Source organism: Lissotriton vulgaris, chromosome 2_1, assembly GCF_964263255.1.
Source record: "Lissotriton vulgaris chromosome 2_1, aLisVul1.2, whole genome shotgun sequence".
NCBI classification, from domain to species: Eukaryota; Metazoa; Chordata; class Amphibia; order Caudata; family Salamandridae; genus Lissotriton; species Lissotriton vulgaris.
In genome coordinates, this window is record NC_141687.1 from 772205712 (window position 1) to 772228089 (window position 22378).

Consider the following 22378-nt stretch of genomic DNA (forward strand, 5'->3'; position numbering starts at 1 on the left):
CGCCTTGCTGCAGTAGTGGAAGCACTTGTTGTAAAGTGACCATGTGGAAGTGGTCTAATTGAATGTAAAGGTTTAGCGGTCTGAGGTCCAGTATTGGCCTTAAGAGAGTAGTCCTTTTTTGGGATTAGGAAACAAAGGGAGTAGACTCCTGTCCCTGATGAAGTATAGGAACTGGCTCTATTGCATTTTTTGTAACATTGCCATGACTTCTTGTTTGACCAGCGTTAGATGGTCTAATGATATTGGACGCTGTTTTGGAGGAATGTTGGGGGTGGAGGAATGTTGGGGGGTGTAGAAGTGAGTTCCAGGCAATAACCATACTGGATAATTTGTCTTACCCACCTGTCTGTTGTGATGGAATTCCAGACAGGTAGGAACTGTGAGATGCGTCCCACGTCAGGAGTGGGATGATCGGTGGTAAATGTAGGAAGTCACTGCTTATTGTTAGGGGAGTTGCGGGTGTTCTTACCTCTGCCTCTACCCTTATTGTTGTTACCTCTCTAACCTCCCCTATTGTAAGCCCTGGTTGGGACTTTTACAGGATGATGTAGGGTGCTCTGAAGTGTTGGTTTTGGTACCTGCTCTATAAAAGGAGCGACGAAAGGAGCCTCTGGCAGATGGTGACTAAGGCCCCAATAGACCTTGCTGTTTGTGTCTTTTTTAATTTTCTCTAAAGATGCATCAACTGCAGGTCCAAAAAGGAGCTCTAAATCAAATTGTTGATTAAGGATTGTATTTTGCACCTCTTGCTTAAAGCCAGACACCCTAAGCCAGGTGTGTCTACGTAGCAGAACACTAGTAATTGTAGCACGTGATCCAGTGTCTGCTGCGTCTAGTACACATTTGATTGAGGTGTTAGTAATAAGTTTGCCTTCCTGTATAAGGTCATCAGCTTTGTCCTTAAATCTGGGGGCAGATGCTGAATGAGCTTCTCCAGCTCATCATAGTGAACCCTGTCATATCTTGCTAGAAGGGCTTGTGTGTTTGCTATTTTCCATGAATTAGCAGCCTGAGACACCATACATTTACCTGATGCGTCTAATAACTTAGATTCTTTGTCAGGAGGTGGTGTGTCCCATGTGAGTTTGCCCTTTTTCGTGCATTGGCTACTACTAATGAATCTAAGGGAAGTTGGCCTTTAATGTAGATAGGGTCACTGAGAGCTGCCTTGTATTTTTTTTTATCAACCCTGGGGTTACAAACCCGAGCTCTTACTGGGTCTTTAAACACCTCAGGAGCATGTCTGAGAAGACATTGTAGCATGGGTAAGACACAAGTAGATTTTTGTGGTTCGGCAAAAGTTTCCAATAAAAAATCTTCATTTGTCCTTGGGAGCTGCTTTTGGATGTTTTGGGACAGTGCCCGGTATGGCAGCTTTGCCTGGTCCCAAAGTTTTTGGTGTCTTGTGTTTTGATAGTACCAAAGTCTTTTCCATGTGCTTCGGTGCCGAAGGTTTTTTGGTTTGCTTCGGGACCGAGGTTTTATCCGGGTGTTTCGGTGCCGGTGGTTTATTCGCCTGCTTCGGCGTCAATGCTTTATCGAGTTGCTTTGGCGCCGATGTTCAACAGAGTGCTTCGGTGCAGAGGGGACTTTTATAGATTTCGGCGCCAAGTGCTTCGCCGGTGCCGGCAGAAGAGGGCGTGGCAACTCGGACGGCTGGGCTTTCGGTGCCGAGGGTGGTTCCTCAGATGGTTGGCTTGAGCCGTATAGCTTTTGTCTGGCCTTCCGGTCCGGGCCCGGGGGTGGGGCATTCGAAGTCTTAGTACGGTGTAAACCGGAGCCTGAAGGCGTTAGCGATGCCATTGGTGTGGGCTTGATCGGGGCCAGGGTTTCAGTACTCGCATCCCTTTCAGCCGGGGTGATGTCATCTTGGGCGGAGACGTTTGCCGGAATCACTACTGGCACCGGAAGGTTATCGGGACCTGGGTTGAAGATATCCGGAACGGAGCCTGTGCTTCGCTGCATGTCGCGGCGTCTAGGTTGACGATCCCGGATAGTCTTTTTTTATTTAAATGAGATGCAGGCGTCACAATTGTCCTCTCGATGTTCAGGAGAGAGGCACTGATTGCAGACAGGATGGAGGTTCAAGTGTGGAAATTTAGCACCACACTGTGGACATTTTTTAAATGGAGTCCGTTCCATTGACGTCTGTCTTGATCGGCGTGGGTAGGACCAACGGCCCGCGTCGAGGTTTGCAGGCGTCGACGAGTAATGGAAGTTGTTGAGGGTGCGCGTCGAAGGCACACGATCAAGACAATACCGTCGGTAAGAGTGGTTGCGCATCGAAGGAATATCGAGAATGATTCCGAGCCGGAGCGCAGCAAGTCACATCCGAACCCAATGGCGGAACAAAACAATCCAACGATGGAGCCGAAGCCCATGCGCACTTTCCACCGAAGGAGGAGTCGCCAGCCTTGTGACTTCAAGACTTGTTCTAAGACAAAAACAACATGCAATCATCCGAGCCCAACACCAGATGGCGATCTATGCATAAGTGTAAAATCTGCAGTTCATATGCCGCGAACAGAATATGCTACTTACCAGTATGCATCTGTTCTTGGCATGTAGGGCTGCTGACATTCATATCTGTGCATAGATCGCCGCCTAGTGTGGGGTCCGGGTGATTGCACTTTGTCTTGGAAGAGTCGTCGAAGTATCACGAGATAGGCGACTCCTCCCCTGGACTACAGGGCGCATGGGCATCTTCTCCATCCTCAGATTGTTTTCACCATTGTGGCAGAGATGGAGATAGTAAAGTAAGAGATGGCCATGCCAGAGATAATGCTGCAGCTGCGACAGGCACCGGGGAAGAGGGCGAGGATGTGAATTTCAGCAGCCCTACATGCCAAGAACAGATGCATACTGGTAAGTAGCACATTCTGTTCGAGGCATGTGGACTGCTGAATTCATATCTGTGCATAGACTGAATAGCAGTATCTCCTCTAGCGGTGGCACCTGTGCCAGCTGCAGCAGTTTGGAAAAGAGTTTTGAGGACAGCCTGGCCTACAGCAGCTTGCGGGTTAGCGTGCACATCTACACAGTAGTGTTTTGTGAAAGTGTGTATGGTGGTCCATGTGGCTGCCTTACAGATGTCTTCAAGAGGAATATTTCCTAGGAAAGCCATGGATGCCCCCATTTTCCTTGTAGAGTGTGCTCTTGGGGGGACGGTTAAAGTGCGTTTTGCCTTTTGATAACAAATTTGAATGCATTTAACTATCCATCTGGCTATTACTGACTTTGAAATAGGATTTCCTTTGTGTTGTGGTGCAAAAGCAACAAATAGTTGTTTTGTTTTCCTATATGATTTAGTTCTGTCCACATAATAAAGTAGAGCTCTTTTTACATCTAATGTGTGTAGGGCTCTTTCAGCTACTGACTGTGGGTTTTGAAAGAAAACCGGCAGTTCTATTGATTGGTTGATATGGAAATTGGATACAACCGTAGGCATGAACTTAGGGTTGGTTCTAAGAACCACTCTGTTGGCATGTACCTGCATGAAAGGTTCTTGAATTGCTAGTGCTTGTAATTCGCTCACTCTTCTGAGTGAGGTAATGGCAACTAAGAATGCAACCTTCCACGTTAAGAATGTAGTTCACATGAGTGTAGAGGTTCGAAAGGAGGGCCCATAAGTCTGGTCAGTACTATATTTAGATTCCAGACTGGGGTAGGGGGGTGTCTTGGGGGGGGGGGGGGGATCACCCTTTTCAGATCCCCATGAAGGCTTTGATTGCTGGTACTTTAAACAGTGAAAGGTGTTGCCTGTTTTGAAGGTATGCTGCTATAGCAGAGAGGTGTAGTCGTATCGAAGAGTATGCCAAGTTACATCTTTGTAGATGCAGCAGGTAACATATAATGTTTTGGCATGGAAGCGTTTAAAGGGTTGATTTGGTTATTGTTGCAGTAAATAACATCTCTTCCATTTAGCTGCATAGCAAGCTCGTGTGGTTGGTCGTCTTGCCTCCCTAATGATGTTCATGCAATCTGGGGGCAAGTTAAGATATCCAAACTTTAAGACCTCAGGAGCCAGATCGCTAGGTTTATCTGATTGGGATCTGGGTGTCTGATTTCTCCATGGTTCTGAGTTAGAAGATGGGGTGCAAGGCACAGTCTTTGATGAGGAACTACTGAAAGTTCTAGGAACGTGGTGTACCACTGTTGTCTCGCCCATGTGGGAGCAACTAGGATCAGCATAAGTGAGTGTTGCCATAGTTTGCGTGCCACCAGCGGGATTAGCGGTGCTGGGGGAAAAGCGTACGCAAATCTGCCTGACAAGTTCATCCATATCGCATTGCCCTGTGACAACGGATGTGGGAATCTGGCGGCAAAGTACTGGCATTTGGAGTTTTCTTTTGTGGCAAACAGGTCTATTTCTGGGTGACCCCACTCTTTGAAGAATGGCTGGAGAACTTGGGCGTGAATCTCCCATTCGTGTAGTTGTTGGCTGTGCCTGCTGAGCAGGTGGGCAATCTGATTGTCCTTCCCTGGAAGGTGTTCTGCTAGGAGAAAGATGTTTTTTGGAATCGCCCACTTCCATATGCTTTGCGCCAGATGGGACAGCTGTGGAGAGTGCATTCCTCCCCGTTTCTGGATATAGTACATTGGGGTCATGTTGTCCGTCCGGATCAACACCATCTTGTTGTACAAGTATTTTTTAAATGCTTTTAGGTCTAGAAATATCACTTGCCATTCTAGTTGCTTGATTTGCAGCTTTTTCTGTTTGGTTGTCCAGAGCCCTTGTACTGTGTATTGAAGGAGATGGGCTGCCCAGCCTGTCAGTGATGCGTCCGCTATTAGTACTAGTTGTGGAACCGGCTCTTGGAACAGTCGCCCCTTGGAAAGGTTTTGTGGGTTCCACCACTGCAGAGAGTTGTGAGCGCGACTGTCTATTAACACTAGGTTTTTTAGTTGTGCTAGGCATTCCTGTAATGGGCGCATTTGAAGTCTGGCATTGGGGACAATGAATATGCAGGAGGCCATCATGCCTATGAGCTGCATAAAGACTCAAGCTGGTAGAGAGTGTTGTGGCAGGAATTTGCGAATGAGTATCTGCATACTGGCTATCCTTGCTGAGTTTGGATATGCCTTCGCTACTGAGGTGTTTATAGTGGCTCCCTGGTATTGCTGTATGTGGGATGGTTGCAGATGCGATTTTGTGTAGTTGATTGAAAAACCTAGGCTGTGTAGCAACTTGAATTGTTTGAGACGTGTTTGCTGCACACTCTTGGTACGATTTTGCTTGTATTAGCAAATCGTCCAGGTAAGGGTACACATGGACGTGTTGCCTCCTGAGATGTTCTGCCACTGTCGCTAAGCATTTTGTAAACACTCCTGGAGCCGTGGTAACCCGAAGGGCAAAACCTTGAATTGGTAGTGTTGACCTTCTATTGTGAACCTGAGGTATTTTCTGTGGGCTGGATGGATGGGTATGTGGAAATACGCATCTTTGAGGTCCAGCGTTGCTAGGAAATCTCCTTGCTGTAGCAACGGGAGCACTTGTTGTAGTGTGATCACATGGAAGTGCTCCGATAGTATATATTGGTTTAGGGGTCTGAGGTCCAATATTGGTCTGAGGGAACCGTCTTTCTTTGGAATAAGGAAGTATAGGGAGTATACTTCTGTCCCTTGTTGGTGGAAAGGGACTTGCTCTATGGCCCCCTTTTCCAGCATGCATTTCACCTCTTGTTGTAGCAGGGTGATGTGTTCCGTGGACATAGGACGATGTCTGGGTGGTATGTTTGGTGGTGTAGAAGTCAGTTCTAGGCAATACCAGACTGGATAATTTCTCTCACCCACCTGTCCGTGGTAATTGTGTGCCAGACAGGTAGGAACTGTTGTAGTCTGCCTCCGACCGGTGTTAAGTGGTCTGGAGGTAGGGTAATAAAGTCACTGTTTTGTGGCAGTGGAGGCTCTGGTGGTATTGCCTCCACATCCTCTTCCCTTATTATTGTTACCTCTGTAACCTCCTCTGGTTGTGTTCTTGTTGAAGGAACCCTGTGTGTTACTTTTGTATGAGGCAGATGTTTGCAAGGTATCTCCTCGTGTATTTGCTCTGTATGAGGAGCGTCGAAAGGAGCCCCTATGTTGCAGAAATTGCAATGCACCCATTGATTTTGCGGTTTCTATGTCTTTTCATTTTATCCAAAATGGTGTCGACAGCAGGGCCAAATAGAAAGTCCTGATTGACAGGTTGGTTAAGAATGGTGGACTGCACCTCATTCTTAAACCCGGAAATACGCAGCCATGCATGTCTGCGTAGTAAGACGCTAGTGTTAATTGACCTAGCTGCGGTGTCTGCTGCGTCAAGTGCACATTTGATGGAGGCGTATGATATGAATTTTCCCTCTTGTATGGGATCATTAGCTTGTGCTTTAAAAGACTCAGGTAGGTGTTGCATTAGGCTTTCGAGCTGATCATAGTGCGCCCTGTCGTAACGAGCCAGTAGGGCTTGTGTATTAGCAATCCTCCATGAGTTGGAGGCTTGTGCTGCTACCCTTTTGCCTGATGCCTCTAGTATTTTTGACTCTTTGTCAGGGGGAGGGGCTTCCCCTGTTGTCTGGGAGTTGGCTCTTTTACGTGCATTAGCCACCACCAGTTAGTCTAGTTGCAACTGCCCTTTGATGTAAGTGGGGTCTGTAGGAGCTGCCCTATACTTTCTCTATTCTGGGATTGATTACCCGTGCCCTGGCTGTATCCTTAAATATGTCAGGTGCATGTTTTAGAACTCCCTTTAACATGGGAAGTGGTCTGGAACTTTATTCTGCAATAGGGAATGTGTCAAATAAGAAGTCTTCTTCCAAAGGGTCATTATGCATGTCCACGTTGTGGAATTGTGCTGTCCTGTCTATGAGTTGATTGAAGACTACGGTGTCATCAGTAGGTGACGGCTTGGTAGGATAAGTGGGTACATCAGGGATGGGATGGGTGTTGTAAGGGTCTGTTGACTCATCCCAATGTTCCTCTTGTGGTTCAGGATCCTGTGGGAAATCCTATAGAGGCTGTGGCTCATCCCCTGTGTCCCCCTCATTGTCCCCGTGGTGAGGAGAGTAAGGAGCAAAAGGTGTAGTAGGCATAATAGGTTGAAAAGGGATGAAGGGTCTTGAGGGAGAAGTCCCAAAGTCCTTTGTCTTCAGTGGAATAGGGGAATGAGGTTCAAATTATAAAGGCCTCTTTTTCCTATGCAGGATGGTAACTTTAGCAGTCTCTGGATTAATATATATCTTTGCCTGGTCATCTGATGGATCTTGGTGGAATAGTTCTTCCTCCACAGTCCTGGGTTGAGTGCTAGGCTTTTTTGGGTCAGTAACACCTTGTTTGTGGACGACTTTTGGTGTTTTGTCGAACTTTTTCGGCTCGGGCCCTTTTTTCGGGTCGATGGGTGTTTTCGGGTCGGCGGAACTTTCGTTTCGACTCATTTTTTGTGCTCCGTAGGCTTCTTTGGAGGAGCGTCTTTTTCAGAGTCTATGTTCTTTTTTGGATCGACTGGTGTCTTTGGAGCAGTTATCTTTGGGTCAATAGGTTTTTCCGGCCTTGCTACGGGCTTCGGTGCGGCCTCGTGTGCCGGGTCGATGGATTTCGGAACAGTAGGATTGTTTGGGTCGACGACCTTTTTTGGTTCGGCGCCCTTCGGCTGTGTGCCTTTGTTCGGTTCGACTACTTTTTTAGGGTCGACAGTTTTCGGCTGAACGGCCTTTTTGGGGTCGACAGTCTTCTTTGGCTCAACGCTCTTTGGCTGTACGGCCTTTTTCGATCGACGTCCTTCGGGTCGACGACCTTCTTTGGCTCTGGAACCTTCTTCGGGACGATGTTACTGGGCCCTGGGGTCTCTGAAGGTTTCAGTTTCGGAGCCAAGCTGGATGGCGGGCGAAACTTTTTTATGATCTTGGCTAAGGCCTTTTGGCGATGCCTCGACCGGAGCCTTTGGTAACGGGCTAATTGGTGTCGGGGCAGGGTACTCCCGATTTGCCCCGGTGGGATCTCGTCATCGGAGTCAGAGTAGTCCTCGACGGTGACGATTTCATGGTCCGAGTCTGGAGCTTCTTGGAGATCCTGGTCATCATCGAAGATGTTGTCCGGTTCCGGTGCCTGTCGCTGCATTTCTTGCCTAGAAGCCCGTCGGTTTCGAATAGTTTTCTTGGATCGAAACTGGGCGCAGGCTGGGCAGGTTTCTTCCCTATGGTCTGGGGAAAGGTCCTTGTTGCATACTGAGTGTTTATCAGTATGTGGGAATTTGGAGTGGCATTGTGGGCACCTTTTAAACTGGCTTTTTCCATCGACGGTCGACTCACGTGGCGTCGAAAAGGCCCAGCGGCCCACGTCGACGACCAATTAGAGATGGAAGGTTGGATCGAGTAGAGAGGTACCGAACAAGAACAATACCATCGAAGTCGAAGGCCTTTAGAAAAGTTTGGTTTTCGATTTCGAAGTTGGAGTATAGGAGTTAGCATCCGAACCCAATGGCGGAAAAAAACAATCTGAGGATGGAGAAGATGCCCATGCGCAATGTAGTCCAGGGGAGGAGTCACCTATCTCGTGATACTTCGAAGACTCTTCCAAGACAACAAAGTGCAATCATCCGGACCCAACACTAGGCAGCGATCTATGCACAGATATGAATTCAGCAGCCCACATGCCTCGAACATCAGGTTTTCCTACCCATCAAAAGGGTGATTTTGAAAGATCTTAGTAGTAAGGTTCAAGCTGCTGCTCCTGCCGCCCGGCCTCACTGGGAAGGCCTGAAACCATGTTTTCACTGCCACTATCATGGATGGCACAATAGATGTGGCAGACTACAAGTAGTATTTAATTTTCCATGCCACAGGTTTATTTCTGCACAAAACACTATTACCTGATAGGAACGTTAAATTAACCCTCTCAGGTTTTAAGCCAATTTTAACATGTTTGAGTGGGCAGAGCATACACACTAGGAACTGGATAGAAGAGTCCTAGAGCTGGAGTTCAAAATGATCAGCAGGTGAGCCAACCCACATAAATGAAAAACTGAGGCTATCAACCCCAAAAGGAGTCACTTTGCAAGTTCTATGCCACCCACTCAGGTAATTGCATTAATAGAAACTTTAAATAAACACTCTCAGGAACAAGATACATTATTTTTAAACTTCAAACTTTATTTTAATTTACAAGATTTAACAGACCGCTCTTTCATGCTGCCCTAATTCCCGGAAGACATGTAAGAAACAGAATGACTAGCGAAAGTCAACATGGGCATTTGAGTGCATTAATTACCCATACAAGGTTCACAATTTGTTTTAATTCTAACTGCTTTTTAAAAAGCGAGGAAGATTCTTTAGCCATAAGATGGGAAATTAAATAGCGTTCTCTTAGAACTAAGCGTTTATAGGATATCACACATGGAAGATACATTTTATGATTATTAACAATGACAAAGATGGCATTACAGAGAAATTAATTTAAAAGTTTTATGATTTGCTTTTTGGTTTTGTAGAGCTCTCGAATACCCTAAGGAGTCTTTGCGCTGCTGCGGTCTTTAGGAGGAGGAGCTGCTAAGAAAATACGTTACTTACTTGTAACTGCCGTTCTCCAGTATTGGCATCCTTCATAGATTCACATGCTTGAATCATTCCCGTTGATTCAAGCATGTGAATCTATGAAATATCCAATATTGTAGAAACCTAGTTACAGAAAAGCCAGGTTTTAAGTGGTTTCCTGAAAGACAAGAGATCAGGGCTATTCTTTAGCATTATGGGGAGAGAGTTCCCGTTTAGCCATTCCCAGAATTAAACTTCTACCTCCCCATGAGGCTTGTTTACTCCTAGGCACCACCTAAAACTTGCCTGCAGATGATCCAAGTTTCCTTGATGGAGTACACCAGGCAAATCTGTTATGTAAACAATTTGGGCCTACATTATGGAATGCTTCATAAGTTTTTTGTTGGAGGGGGAAAAGGGTTCTTCATTATGGCATACAACTTTAGCAAACAAAGAAACTTATGGCAAATGATGTGTGCTGACAAGGGATAGTCTGATTCTGCCACAGTGGTCTACAAGTATGTACACAATCATAACCTTAGAATATGGCTTCCAAAAACAAAGTGATCTGGAGTCTGTGGTCCGTTAACATCTGCCCTCTTGAGAGAAATGGACATGTTGTAAAATGTTTGCAGTCCCCGGACTCCAAGTCCACTTTTAATCTGCACTTAGGTTACTTCAGAGATGAAAATGTTGAGACACAATAAGTTAAATGTTGCCAAAAATGTAAACGTTTTAACAACACTCCGACAGAGAAGTCTGTCATGTTATCTACATCGCAAAATCAAAATCTGGTCATGGAAATATCCAATTATGGTATGAAGCATGGCGAAACTAAAATTTAAGAGTAACAGAAGAAAGCCATAAGCAATCATTTACAAACTTAATGATTTGCTGTTTAAACAGATCAGTTGTAAACTTACGTATCGGTATCCAGGGAAAAATAATCATACAGTTTAACTATCCGTGGATGATCCAGTTCTTTGTGTATCCTATATTCTCTGCAGGCATGCCTAAACAAAGAGATCACAATTTATTTGAGATCAACAGAACCTGCATGAAATACGAAATCTATAAATATATTTACTTGTGATAGTTTTCCTTCTTCTCGTCTCTCCAACTCTTGTTTAACTGGTGGATCTTTACTGCAGCATATCTTTGTTCATAAAGATCGAAAGCCTAAAAAATAAGAATGTTTGAGAATATTAATAGGTATAAAGGTTTGCGAATGTATATATTGAAAAAAGAAGGTAAACAATTATCAAGTCGAATTTCTCTTGGAAGTAGTCAATAGAGTTGATCATTATCAACATGCCAGAAAAGTCAACTTGAGAAAGACTGAGAAATGATTTTTTACAGTTGCACTACACTGCGATGCCAAGTGACCACCAACAAGGCAAAACATCCAACTAGTGAGACTGGAAACTGCATTTACAGATGCCCTAAACTGTGATACTAAGAGAATGACGAGTACTTGTGTCGGCACTGGACACCCATTGAGGCCAGGAGAGTAAAAGCTGCAAGCAGAAGGGGCAAAAAAGCTTTAAACAAACAATTATAAATAATTGTGTTTACTTTGTGTGGCCCTTTATTTCAAACATGTTTGCATTGACCGAGGGAAAGCATTGCGGCAAACAAATAATCTAATTTAAAATCACAGTTATTAATAAAAAAGAAAACAATTGTAGCCACCTCGGACAGAAGTCCCCTCAACCTTCTCATGTGTACCATCCTTTTTATGCCTTTGAAAAATTAAAAAGTGTGTGCAAACAATGCTTGACACGACCACTGCTCCTGTGTTCAATTCACCAGTCACACCCAGTGATCTTATAGACCCTGCACGCTACCACTTCTGCTAATATTTTAAAACTTTATCTTTATTTCAATTTTAAATCGTCATTACCTGGCTTGTAATTACGCTTCGCGCTAGTGCTGTAATTTGCGCAGACGCGCCTGTGTTTGGTGGGGAAATATTAGAGAGGCTCACTTGCACAATAATTTGTGGAAAACCCACCCACATTTGTGGGATTTAGTCAGTGGGGCTACTCGGAGGCTCGGGAGGCAGACATCGCGGCGCTAGCCGCCATCTTGGGTGAGTGGGCTAGGAAAGTGGGCCGGTAACTAGGCGCCATCTTGGTAGGCGGGCTAGACGATCGCATAGGCGGTCTCCCGCGCTTTGCATCGCATCTTGACATTTAAGGTGAGCCTTCACTTCAGCAGGTTAGATCTTATAGACCCTGCACGCTACCGCTTCTGCTAATATTTTAAAACTTTATCTTTATTTCAATTTTAAATCGTCATTACCTGGCTTGTAATACGCTTCGCGCTAGTGCTGTAATTTGCGCAGACGCGCCTGTGTTTGGTGGGGAAATATTAGAGAGGCTCACTTGCACAATAATTTGTGGAAAACCCACCCACATTTGTGGGATTTAGTCAGTGGGGCTACTCGGAGGCTCGGGAGGCAGACATCGCGGCGCTAGCCGCCATCTTGGGTGAGTGGGCTAGGAAAGTGGGCCGGTAACTAGGCGCCATCTTGGTAGGCGGGCTAGACGATCGCATAGGCGGTCTCCCGCGCTCTACGGTGATAAATATCCATGGAGGACCCAGCGCGCAGCGTTGGCGCGCAGCGGGCGTGTCGTAGGCGCGCCAGAGGTAAGCCCGTTTGCGCCCGTTCGAGCACAGGACGCGCTGGTAATGCTGCCTCGGTCCCCCTCACTCCCCCAACTCTTACCAATGAAAAGCTACCAGCCCTCCCCCTCGTTGTCTCAGGAGCCACCCCTCTTTCTGTTACTACCGGTAGTCTCAATCCCTTGGTCTGCGGCCTGCTGAACGTGAGATCGTTATGCAGACATTATACAGAGATAGCGCTACTCGTAGAACAACATGAGTTAGACGTCCTATTCATGACCGAGACATGGACAAGGACAGACAGCGGCCTAGAATTGGGACAAGCCTGCCCCCCAGGGTACAAGATCAGACATAACCCTCGTGTTGGGGCTAGAGGAGGAGGTGTAGGACTGATTTATAGGGACTCACTGGACTTCTCTCTGCTAGAAATCCCGCAAATCAAGGATTATGAACTGATGGGATTTTCTCTGAAGGGACAGGGTGGGGTACTACTAACCGGTCTCCTGTGCTATCGACCTCCGGCTGGCGTTACTTCGGCTGTGTCCGATCTTACTGATCTAATATATGATCTTTCGAGCTCTCATGCCAGATTAATGGTATTGGGGGATTTTAATATGTGGCCAGACGGACCAACAGACTCAGCCTTTACATATCTTACACAGGCATGTAGTAATATCAAACTAGAGCAGCTGGTTCTTTCTAAAACTCATCAGATGGGTCATGTTCTGGATTTGGTATTTGCCGATGCTGGTCAGGTGAAGGTTAGCAGTATTCTCCCGCAGTGCTGGACGGATCACGCCCTTGTCCTCTTTTCGGTGGTTCTCCCAACGGGCTGCTCCATAACTAGTAACATGGGAATGGCCAGGATAGGGAGGCAATGGTCTAGGCTTCTGAGAGGCACAACCCTCCGAAAGTTGCTTGCTAAAGCCTTTCAGCTGGCAGACAATGTGGATGAAAGCTTTAATGCGCTCACCCAGCAAATTAAGACCACCTTGGACAGGCTAGCTCCGCTAAGAAAAACGCGTGATAGAACAAAAACCGCCATGCCATGGTTCTCGAGGGAACTTCTTCATCTTAAACAGCAGTGCAAACAGGCGGAGCGGAGATGGAGGAGGCACTACCTACCATCGGATAAAATTCTCTTCAAACAGAAACTGACAGCATACAAAGCACAGATCAAGTGTGCTAAAGCGAAGTATTTGGAGGAAACTTTATTGTCAGCCTCAAACAAAGCACAAGCGTTGTTTAAAATTGTCAACGAGCTGTCACGACCAGCCTGCGCTACTACCGCTATCCCAGCCTCTCAGCTATTATGTGACTCTTTGGCCAAGGCCTTTGAAGATAAGATCGCGACCATTTTGAGCAACCTAAATCCTATGACACCTGAGGTTGCTTTTCCTCCTATATTGGAGTTGGAGGCTGGGAAAGCCAGGCTGGAAAGTTTCCCTCTCCCGTCTTTTGCAGAGTTTGGTGTCCTGGCGGATAGTGTATCTTCTGGGTCCCCTCTTGATGTAATCCCGCACAAACTCTGGAAAGCTTTCCGAGAAGAGTTATACCCTCCTCTCCATGCAATTTGTTGCCAATCTCTCAGCTCTGCCCAGGTCCCGGACAGCTGGAAACTAGCAGTTGTTTCTCCATTATTGAAGAAAGAATCATTGGACCCCCTTTGTCCCGCCAACTACAGACCTATATCGTTACTTCCCTTTCCAATTAAGATCCTGGAAAAACTGGTCACAAGACACCTGTCCAGTTTTTTGGAAGTTAATGAGTGTCTGGATGCGGCGCAGTTTGGTTTCAGACCAGTGCATGGAACCGAAACAGCATTGTTGACTGTCCTGAGCGACCTTCGTTCGCGTGCAGACTATGGACGAGCAGCCTTCCTAGTGCTGCTCGACATGTCGGCACCGTTTGATACGGTCAGCCACGCCATCTTGACCAGGAGATTGGAGGAGGTTGGGGTGACAGGCATCGCCCGGGATTGGCTTGTTTCATACCTGGCCAATAGACATCAGGTGGTTGCCCTGCCCCCCTATAAATCCATCGTTAAAAGGGTTGGTCAGGGAGTACCCCAGGGCTCGGCCATCAGCCCCATTCTTTTCAATCTGTACCTCCACCCCCTGATCAAGCTAATAAAAACATTTGGCATTTCAGTCACCAATTACGCTGACGACACCCAGCTTATTTTCTCCTTTGAAGGGGAGAATGCGGTGTCCCTGTAGACCTTTCATCATTGCATGGTCACCACGGCAACATGGCTGAGCAACAACTCGCTGCAATTTAACAGCACTAAGACAGAGGTGTTACACTGCTCAGCAGGCCGGGTTTCTCGTCCTTTGCCACAGGATTTCTGGCCCCCCTCTTTTCAGGGCACGGCGGCAGTAGCCACCTCGGTTCGGAATTTGGGAGTAACAATGGAACCGAGTCTTCAACTGGACGGTTTCATTGATAAAACAGTATCCACTTGTATGGGCCTATTCTTCCTCTGCTCCCTGTCAACGCCAGACCAGAAGTAGTGCGCAGCATCATTTTAAGCAGACTGGATTACTGCAACGCACTACTTCTGGGGGCACCTGTTACGGCGATTGGTAAGCTGCAAAGAGTGCAGAATTTCGCGGCCAAGCTAGCACTCTCCCGCCGCCGCTCTGATTCCTCCTATGTAGCTCTCAGAGATTTACATTGGCTCCCTATCCCTCAACGGATCGAATTTAAGGCGCTCTGCTTGGTCTTCCGGGCTCTGCATGGCACTGGACCGCTGCCCCTACAGGAGATGTTCACCTGGTACACCCCCGCAAGAGCTCTCCGCTCTGCTTCCGCCTATTTGGCGGTTGTCCCTAAGTTTCGGAGAAAGCAAATGGGTGGCCGTTCGTTTGGTTTCACGGCATCTAAACTGTGGAACGATCTGCCACTGTCGCTCAGATGCTTGGGAGACCTTCTTTCTTTTAAAAAAACTCTTAAAAACTCATTTATTCCCCAGGTCAGGATAACTACTCTCTGATCCTTCTCTTGACCGTGTTTCAGGACCTGTTAGATCTCAGCGCCAGGATGCCCGTCGGGTGACAGCATGCGCTTTACAAGTGTGGTATACATACATACATACATACATACACCCAGTGCTTTATCATTAATACATACAGAAAGGAAATGAGACCATTACTGTCAGGGATGTGGTGCCTGTTACCAACTGCAATGAATCTTAGAGCCCTGTGAAGAAAGTGTCAATGCAAGGTCTTCAGACTAAGCAAGCTGGGGCAACAGAATCAGTGCAAAAATAACTAATAAGCATGTCAGAGGCAGGCTTCTTAAAATAACGGGCAGAGGCAACTTGAGAGAGAGAAGTGGACATTTATTTGAGGTTTAGAGTGCTGCATGTGGGGTGAATCAAGGCCAATAGAGGAGAGGGGACAAAGGCAATGCAGGAAAAAGTTGCTTTGGGACAGAAAGTCTCCCACTGGGAAGAAAAGAGACTGCATGAGAGTGTAAAAGAGATAACTAGTACGGGAGACCAGAGATATTCCTGAAGAAAGGGAACTGATGCTAGAGAAGAGAATTTGTGCGTGGGGGGATGGGTAAGCATATTGTGAAAAAGCAGTTCTTTGAACTATGGATCAGAGCGACTGCAAGACAAATGGGAAGGGGTGAAAACTGCAGGAGAGAAAAAAAAGTAGAGTGGTAACGAAAGGAAAGCTGGGATAGTGCAGAAGAGACAAAGGAAGAATCTAATACAAGTTAGGAGATGACATATTAAAGAGCAGATTTAGAAAAGGGGGTGGTGATGAACAGAGTGTCTGAGTTAAACAGACCACTCTTACCCAGTCCAAAGATCAGGGCTTGATCCATCACCGTTATTTATCTCACTGCCCCATCCCAGCTCAGAACCTGGCTATATGCAAATCAGTCTGTCCCTGGCCCAGTGCATCATGGGAACAGGGCAGACTAAACTACCAAGCCAATTCTTCACCAGAAAGGAGACAAGCTACCGGGGACCGGTTTCTGGCATTTCAGCCTTCTTCGGCCCGGCTTGCTTGAATCCTGATGGAGCAGTGAGAAAGGGACTCATGTCTGAGTATACCCTGCCACACCTATAGTGGCCAAAAACGATTTAGAAAAGGGGGTGGTGATGAACAGAGTGTCTGAGTTAAACAGACCACTCTTACCCAGTCCAAAGATCAGGGCTTGATCCATCACCGTTATTTATCTCACTGCCCCATCCCAGCTCAGAACCTGGCTATATGCAAATCAGTCTGTCCCTGGCCCAGTGCATCATGGGAAAAGGGCAGACTAAACTACCAAGCCAATTCTTCACCAGAAAGGAGACAAGCTACCGGGGACCGGTTTCTGGCATTTCAGCCTTCTTCGGCCCGGCTTGCTTGAATCCTGATGGAGCAGTGAGAAAGGGACTCATGTCTGAGTATACCCTGCCACACCTATAGTGGCCAAAAACGATTTAGAAAAGGGGGTGGTGATGAACAGAGTGTCTGAGTTAAACAGACCACTCTTACCCAGTCCAAAGATCAGGGCTTGATCCATCACCACCCCTTGTTGTAAATATTTTTGTCCACCCTAAGCGTGGAAGGGTATTCTCAGATGTGAGACCCTTGCTCATTGCACCATCAGGATTCAAGCAAACCGGGCCGAAGACGGCTGTAATGCCAGAAACCGGTCCCCGGGAGCTTGTTTCCTTCCCAGTGTAAGAATTGGCTTTTGTAGTTTGGTTTGCCCTGTTCCCATCATGCACTGGGACAGGAACAGACTAATTTGCATACAGCCAGGTTCTGAAACTGGGATGGTGCAGTGAGCTAAAAAACGGTGTTGGATCTAGCCCTGATCTCTTGACTGGGTGAGAGCTTTCTGCTTAATTCAGAGACTCTGTCCCTCACCACCCCTTGTTGTAAATATATTAAAGAGCAGAGGCACTTCCAGACAAATATTTTTAGAGATAAAGCACGATAGAGGAGGGCATTTCTCTTCCTTCCTTGTACGAGCAAGGGAACACTCAATGACGAATGATAATAAGACAGAGCGGACCGCAGCATACACTGCCGAAAGCCACTGATGGACTAAAGAACGGCAGCAACTTTCTTCAAAATAAGAAGATATACTACTGGAGAGGAGATCGAAAAAAAGAGAGGAGAGTAGAAATTGGGGGGCCGGGAGGGAATCGGAACTTTAGCGGATTATTGCCGAAGGATCAGGTAACTGTAAAAGACAGAAAACAAAGAGGGATAGTTCACAACAGAAGGGATCCCTACAGGAACTAGCATGTAAAAAACATAAGTGAAGGACTGTTTGAGCTAAGATGGATTGTGCCCAATGTCTCAGACTGAGCAGAGGTAAACAGTGGGATGAGAGAGAGAGAAGGGGATAATGAAGTGAATGCAGGACAGTGCCAATACATAGTGTAATCACTGTACAGACCAACTTCTACAGCATTATGCACCATCCGTAAAACTGATTAACAATACCAAACCAAACCATTTTTGTTCTCTTTTGCGATTATTATTCGGGTAGAACTCCTACTCCAATAACTACTGTCTGATACCCAATGTGCTCTAAATAACAAAGTAGGCCACTTCAGAATTCTCAGAGGTCATCTTAGGTTTATCTTAAGGTGACATTTCTTTTCAGGAACGTGAGGTTGGATCTGAACTATCACGAACATCGTTGCTACTTTCAGTCAGGTAATTCCAGTTTGATGCCACCACTTCTGATGATATCAGAGCCAAATGCTGTGTAACTTACTGTTCCGTGAAGCTCTCCGCAATATGGGGCGCCATCATTTGTGCACCAAAGTCTGCAATTAGACCACACACAGGGTAACAACGCATTTTCCTCTCATCGCTACTGAGGAACAGCCTCAAAAACGAGTTTCACTTTACACCCTCATCAACATTAATTTATTTTTAAATTCAGTAAACAGCACTACTTTTCTTCTGTGGTGTGTTAAATACATCACACTGCCTTAAAAATAAAGACCCTTAGCCAGCCATAGCAAGCTTAAGGTTATCCTCATCATCTCACATTAGAATCACAAAAGGCTACAAAGTCATCACTAAGCAGGCTCTCATGCCCGGTCGCCAAACCACTTCTCTGAAAGATCTTCCCCATCACTACTTAAAGGGTTCGTCACATGTCTACAGTAACAATCTTTTAAAGACAGCACTTAATTTGGCTTCCAGCTAAATCTGAAAATTTGTAGAGAAGCGTGAAATTGACTAATGAGAAAGCTCAGAGGGGACTCACAAACCTACACAGAGAAGCTGTCACCCAAAAGGAGTGGAGTGGTAAAAGGTAGAGTTGAACAATAAAAACTCAAAGCAATGAATTCAAGCTGAAAGGAATGATGACCACAGGGAAAAGAGAAAATAAAACAATTTAAGACTCATCTCCTTCTTCCACTCTATCTTTCAATTCCATGAAAAGGTGCAATATCCTCAACTGTGTGCTTTTCTTGCATTTGCATATTTTACTTTACTACGCCCACCTAACTGCCAGCTTGCCACAGTAGCGTGCACCCAGCGTGACTGTGCGAAATAATATGCTCACTGAGATTACATTATGTTTGAAGAAAACAGGAGAAGGAAAGTCCATGAACGAAACTAATTAGACTATCTCTGAGTCAATGTATTAATTTAGCCTTTATGAATGAATGAATGAATGAAGAGGCATTTCTAGAGCGCATAGCTACCTGGCATCCCAGCGCTAGTAGCGGTGCTGCTTCAACCACGGGCAGAGTTACCGGAACAGGTAAGTTTTAAGTTGCTTTCGAAATGTCGGGTAGTTAGGCTTGAGAGGGATACCAAGACGCAGAAGATTCTGTAGTTTAGCGGCATTGTACAAAAAGCAACTGCCTCCGCTTTGTGTTTTTCTTATTTTTGGAACTGCCGCCAATTGTTTATTATCTGACCGTAAAGACCTTATAGAGCAATAAGGTTGAATAATGGAGCTGATGCTGGGTGGGCCTTTACTTGAGAGAACTTTGTGTGTGATGCACAAAGCCTTGAACTCGATTCTCTCTTGGATAGGTAGCCAGTGAAGCGATGCAAGCGCAGGCTTACCGGACATGCGCTTGGAAGGGTTCATACGCACACATGCTTCACAGTTTTGCACTACCTGCAATTTTTTGGTAGTGGGGACTAGGGCTCCCAAATATAATGCATTGGCATAATCCAGGCGTGACAAGATCAGTGCTTGGACAAGCAGTCTTCTCGCGGTGAAGGGTAACACAGGAAGGATCTTTCCTAGCATTCTTAAAATCCCAAAGCAGTAGGCTGCAACCTAACATGCTTACTCCTTAAAATCAAGATTGCAGTCCAGCCGTACACCCAGACTCTTAATTTGTTCTTTAGGGACAGGTGGTGTCCCTAGACAGCTAGGCCAGAATGAGCCTATGTTCAACGAGGTCGAGTTACTCAAGAGCATCAGTTCAGTCTTAGCTCTATTAAGTTTTAGGCAGGAGCGGTCCATCCAACTCGACACCTTTTCAAGGCATACGGCTAGCCCTGAGCCATCCTGTTGACTAAGCGAAACCACCAACTGGGTATCATCAGCGTAGGTGATGATCTGAATGCCAAAAGGTGTTACTACTTCAGCCAGGGAACTCACAGACATTGAATAGAGTGGGGCTCAGGGAAGATCCCTGGGGAACCCCACATCTAAGGGGCATTCGCTTCGAGGGGATTTCTTCTTCGAAAACCACAAACAAGCTGTCCTCTAAAAAGGACTGTTGCCATTTTAGCGCTGCAACTCCTGCCTTCATAAATCTTTGGATTAGAAGATGGTGGTTCACCATGTTGAAGGCTGCGCTGAGATCTAGTAATATAGGAGCAGCGCAGCACCCTAATTCTTCCACCACTGTACCTTGCTGTGGTCTAAACCCGGTCTGTAAGGGATGAAGCCGATTGTAGTTTCCCAAAAAGGATGAAAGAGTGTAGTTTACGTGCTTCTCAGCTAATTTTCCAATACCTGGTAAAAGTGAGATAAGGCGATAGTTTACCAGCACGTCAGGATCTAGGTTAGTTTTTTTTTTTTGGAGTGCTCCAACTATAGCTTGTTTACATCGGGAGGGCACTAATCCCATTGCCCACGAGCCATTTATCACATTTAGGATCACTGGGGATACAGTATCTGAAATTATGTTCAAAATGTTAGGGGGGCAACATCTCATGTTATATTGCTCCCGATTTAAGATGACTAAGAAGCCCTTGAAGGGAGGTCAAACTCAGGGGGGGGGGGGGGGGGGGGGAGGGGGGATATGACCTCCAGCCAGCAATCTCTATCTGGGGCTGTCCCATCCAGTGGGGATAAGGTTTGTGAAGCCGTTGACAGAGGAAGAGATTCAAGAATGCTTTGTATTTTATCAGAAAAAAAACGCAATTTGGTTGAAGCGTAGAGGGATGTCAACCAGAGCAATGGAGGGCGGAGGTGGGGGTAAAAGTGATTTTGTGATCCGAAATATTTTGCGAGGGCAATTGGCTGCCAAGGTGATTCTCTCTTCATAATAGAGCGCTTTATCAGCTTTAATTTCAGATTTGTAAATCTTTATAGTATCACTATATTTGGTTTTGTTAGCTGCTGAGGGATATTTTCTCCAGTTTCTTTCCAGCTTTTAACTGGATTGTCGGAGCTCCTGCAGTTTCGGTGTGTACCAGGCATTTTAGATTGGCTCCTACTTTACTGTAAATCCATTTCTTAGGAAGAATAGTATCAAGAGACCGTGTTAACCACCTATCAAAGTCATCATTCGCTTTGGCTGGGTTAGTTTCAAGGTTGGGCAAGGTACCTTCCAGGGAAGTCACACAGGATTTTATAGGCAGTTTCGACTTAACCTGTACTTGTTTGCTAGTTCTCGCAACTGGAGTGATGTCCTCCTGTGTTATCCACAGAAATAGAATAAGATAATGGTCCGACCAAGGCACAGGAGAAGAGTCCTTGACCAGGGGATTTGAGATGTTTGAGAAGATGGGGTCGAGTAGATGGCTTTTACAATGGGTATGACCGCCCACTGAATGAATAAATTGAAGCGTCTCCAACCCCTCTACGAATTCCAATATGGAAGGGAGTAAGTAATCATCAAAATGAAGATTAAAATCCCCAAATAAGGTAAAATTAGGAAGGGAACTAGCTAGATTGCCTACAATGTCGGGAAGATCGTTAAAATATTTACCTTAAGGGCCTGGAGGACTATATACCAGAATCTCTGAGAAGTTCCTGACATGGGAGATGCCCAAGTTGAAAAAAATGCTTTCACAGTCCTTATATATAATGGCAAGACCAACTCCTCTACCTGAATCCCGGTACAGTCTCTGTATAGCATAGCCCAGTGGCAGAATTTGGATAATTATAGGGTCAGCATCTTTGTTCAACCAGGTTTCTATTAGAAAAAGGACATCTGGGCTCTCTTATTCTAATAGGAGGTCGATTTCCAGTGATTGTTTGGACATTGAGCGACAGTTTACTGGAAACATTTTAATAACTTCCTTAGTAAGCCGGTCTGAGGGGGGGTTCAAGCACGGGCAGAATTTGACATGACAGGTGCAGCAGTGCTTGATAAGGCTATCAGGTGGCATACAGTGTGTGCACTTACTTTTAAGCACTCCTCTGTAAGTATTAAGCTCCTCCGTAGTGTAAATATGCTGTGCTCCCAGAAAACCGGCAGGGGTTCTGGCCTCTGGGCCTGGACGGGCGCAGAAAGGCTTGCCTTCGGCGCGGGCGCATCATCAGCCCTTTTTGATGCAGAGCGAGTGTGCCAGCATCTGAAGACTAGTGCGCTGAACTATTCTATCACTGTTCAGCCCCCCAGAGCACTATACGCAGCCCCTTAATGAAGTGCAAAGTGGCAATTAAAATCACAGTGAAACAGGATTAAAATCGGATTCTCGCAGCTTAAAATGCAATTACCCCCACCCCCCCCCAGGCATTGAACACAGCTCCTAGTCGTGCAAAATCGCAATAGCAGGAAGAGTTTCAGTTCCACAATGTAACTGATCGGGGTCAAAGGCGCCGCTGCACTACTGCAAAGAAAGAATGTGGCAAAATGAAAGCTCCACAAACAAGCATTTAAAATGCAATGGTCTCAGCATTATTAAAGGTAGAGCTATTGGCATTGCCCCTTATTTTTTTTTATTTTAAATCATAAATAAATGGCATTGTCATTTACATTGCCAATAGCTTAATCGTTTGCATATGCAAGACCAATTGCATTAGCGGCCACACACAGAGGAAGTAGTAGAGTGAGTAGTTGATAG

General features: G+C 45.9%; 1 protein-coding gene across 7 annotated transcripts in view; it reads right to left on the bottom strand.

Annotated features, from left to right (window-relative positions):
• TLK1 (tousled like kinase 1) overlaps positions 1-22378 on the bottom strand; it is an 877117-nt gene that overhangs the window by 208408 nt on the left and 646331 nt on the right. For all 7 annotated transcript variants that reach the window (XM_086956115.1, XM_086956118.1, XM_086956116.1 and 4 more), the window contains 2 exons: positions 10594-10685; positions 10430-10519 (listed from right to left, as the gene is read on the bottom strand). In XM_086956115.1, coding sequence (XP_086812241.1) covers positions 10430-10519; positions 10594-10685 — 182 coding nt within the window. The remainder of the gene's footprint in view (positions 1-10429; positions 10520-10593; positions 10686-22378) is intronic.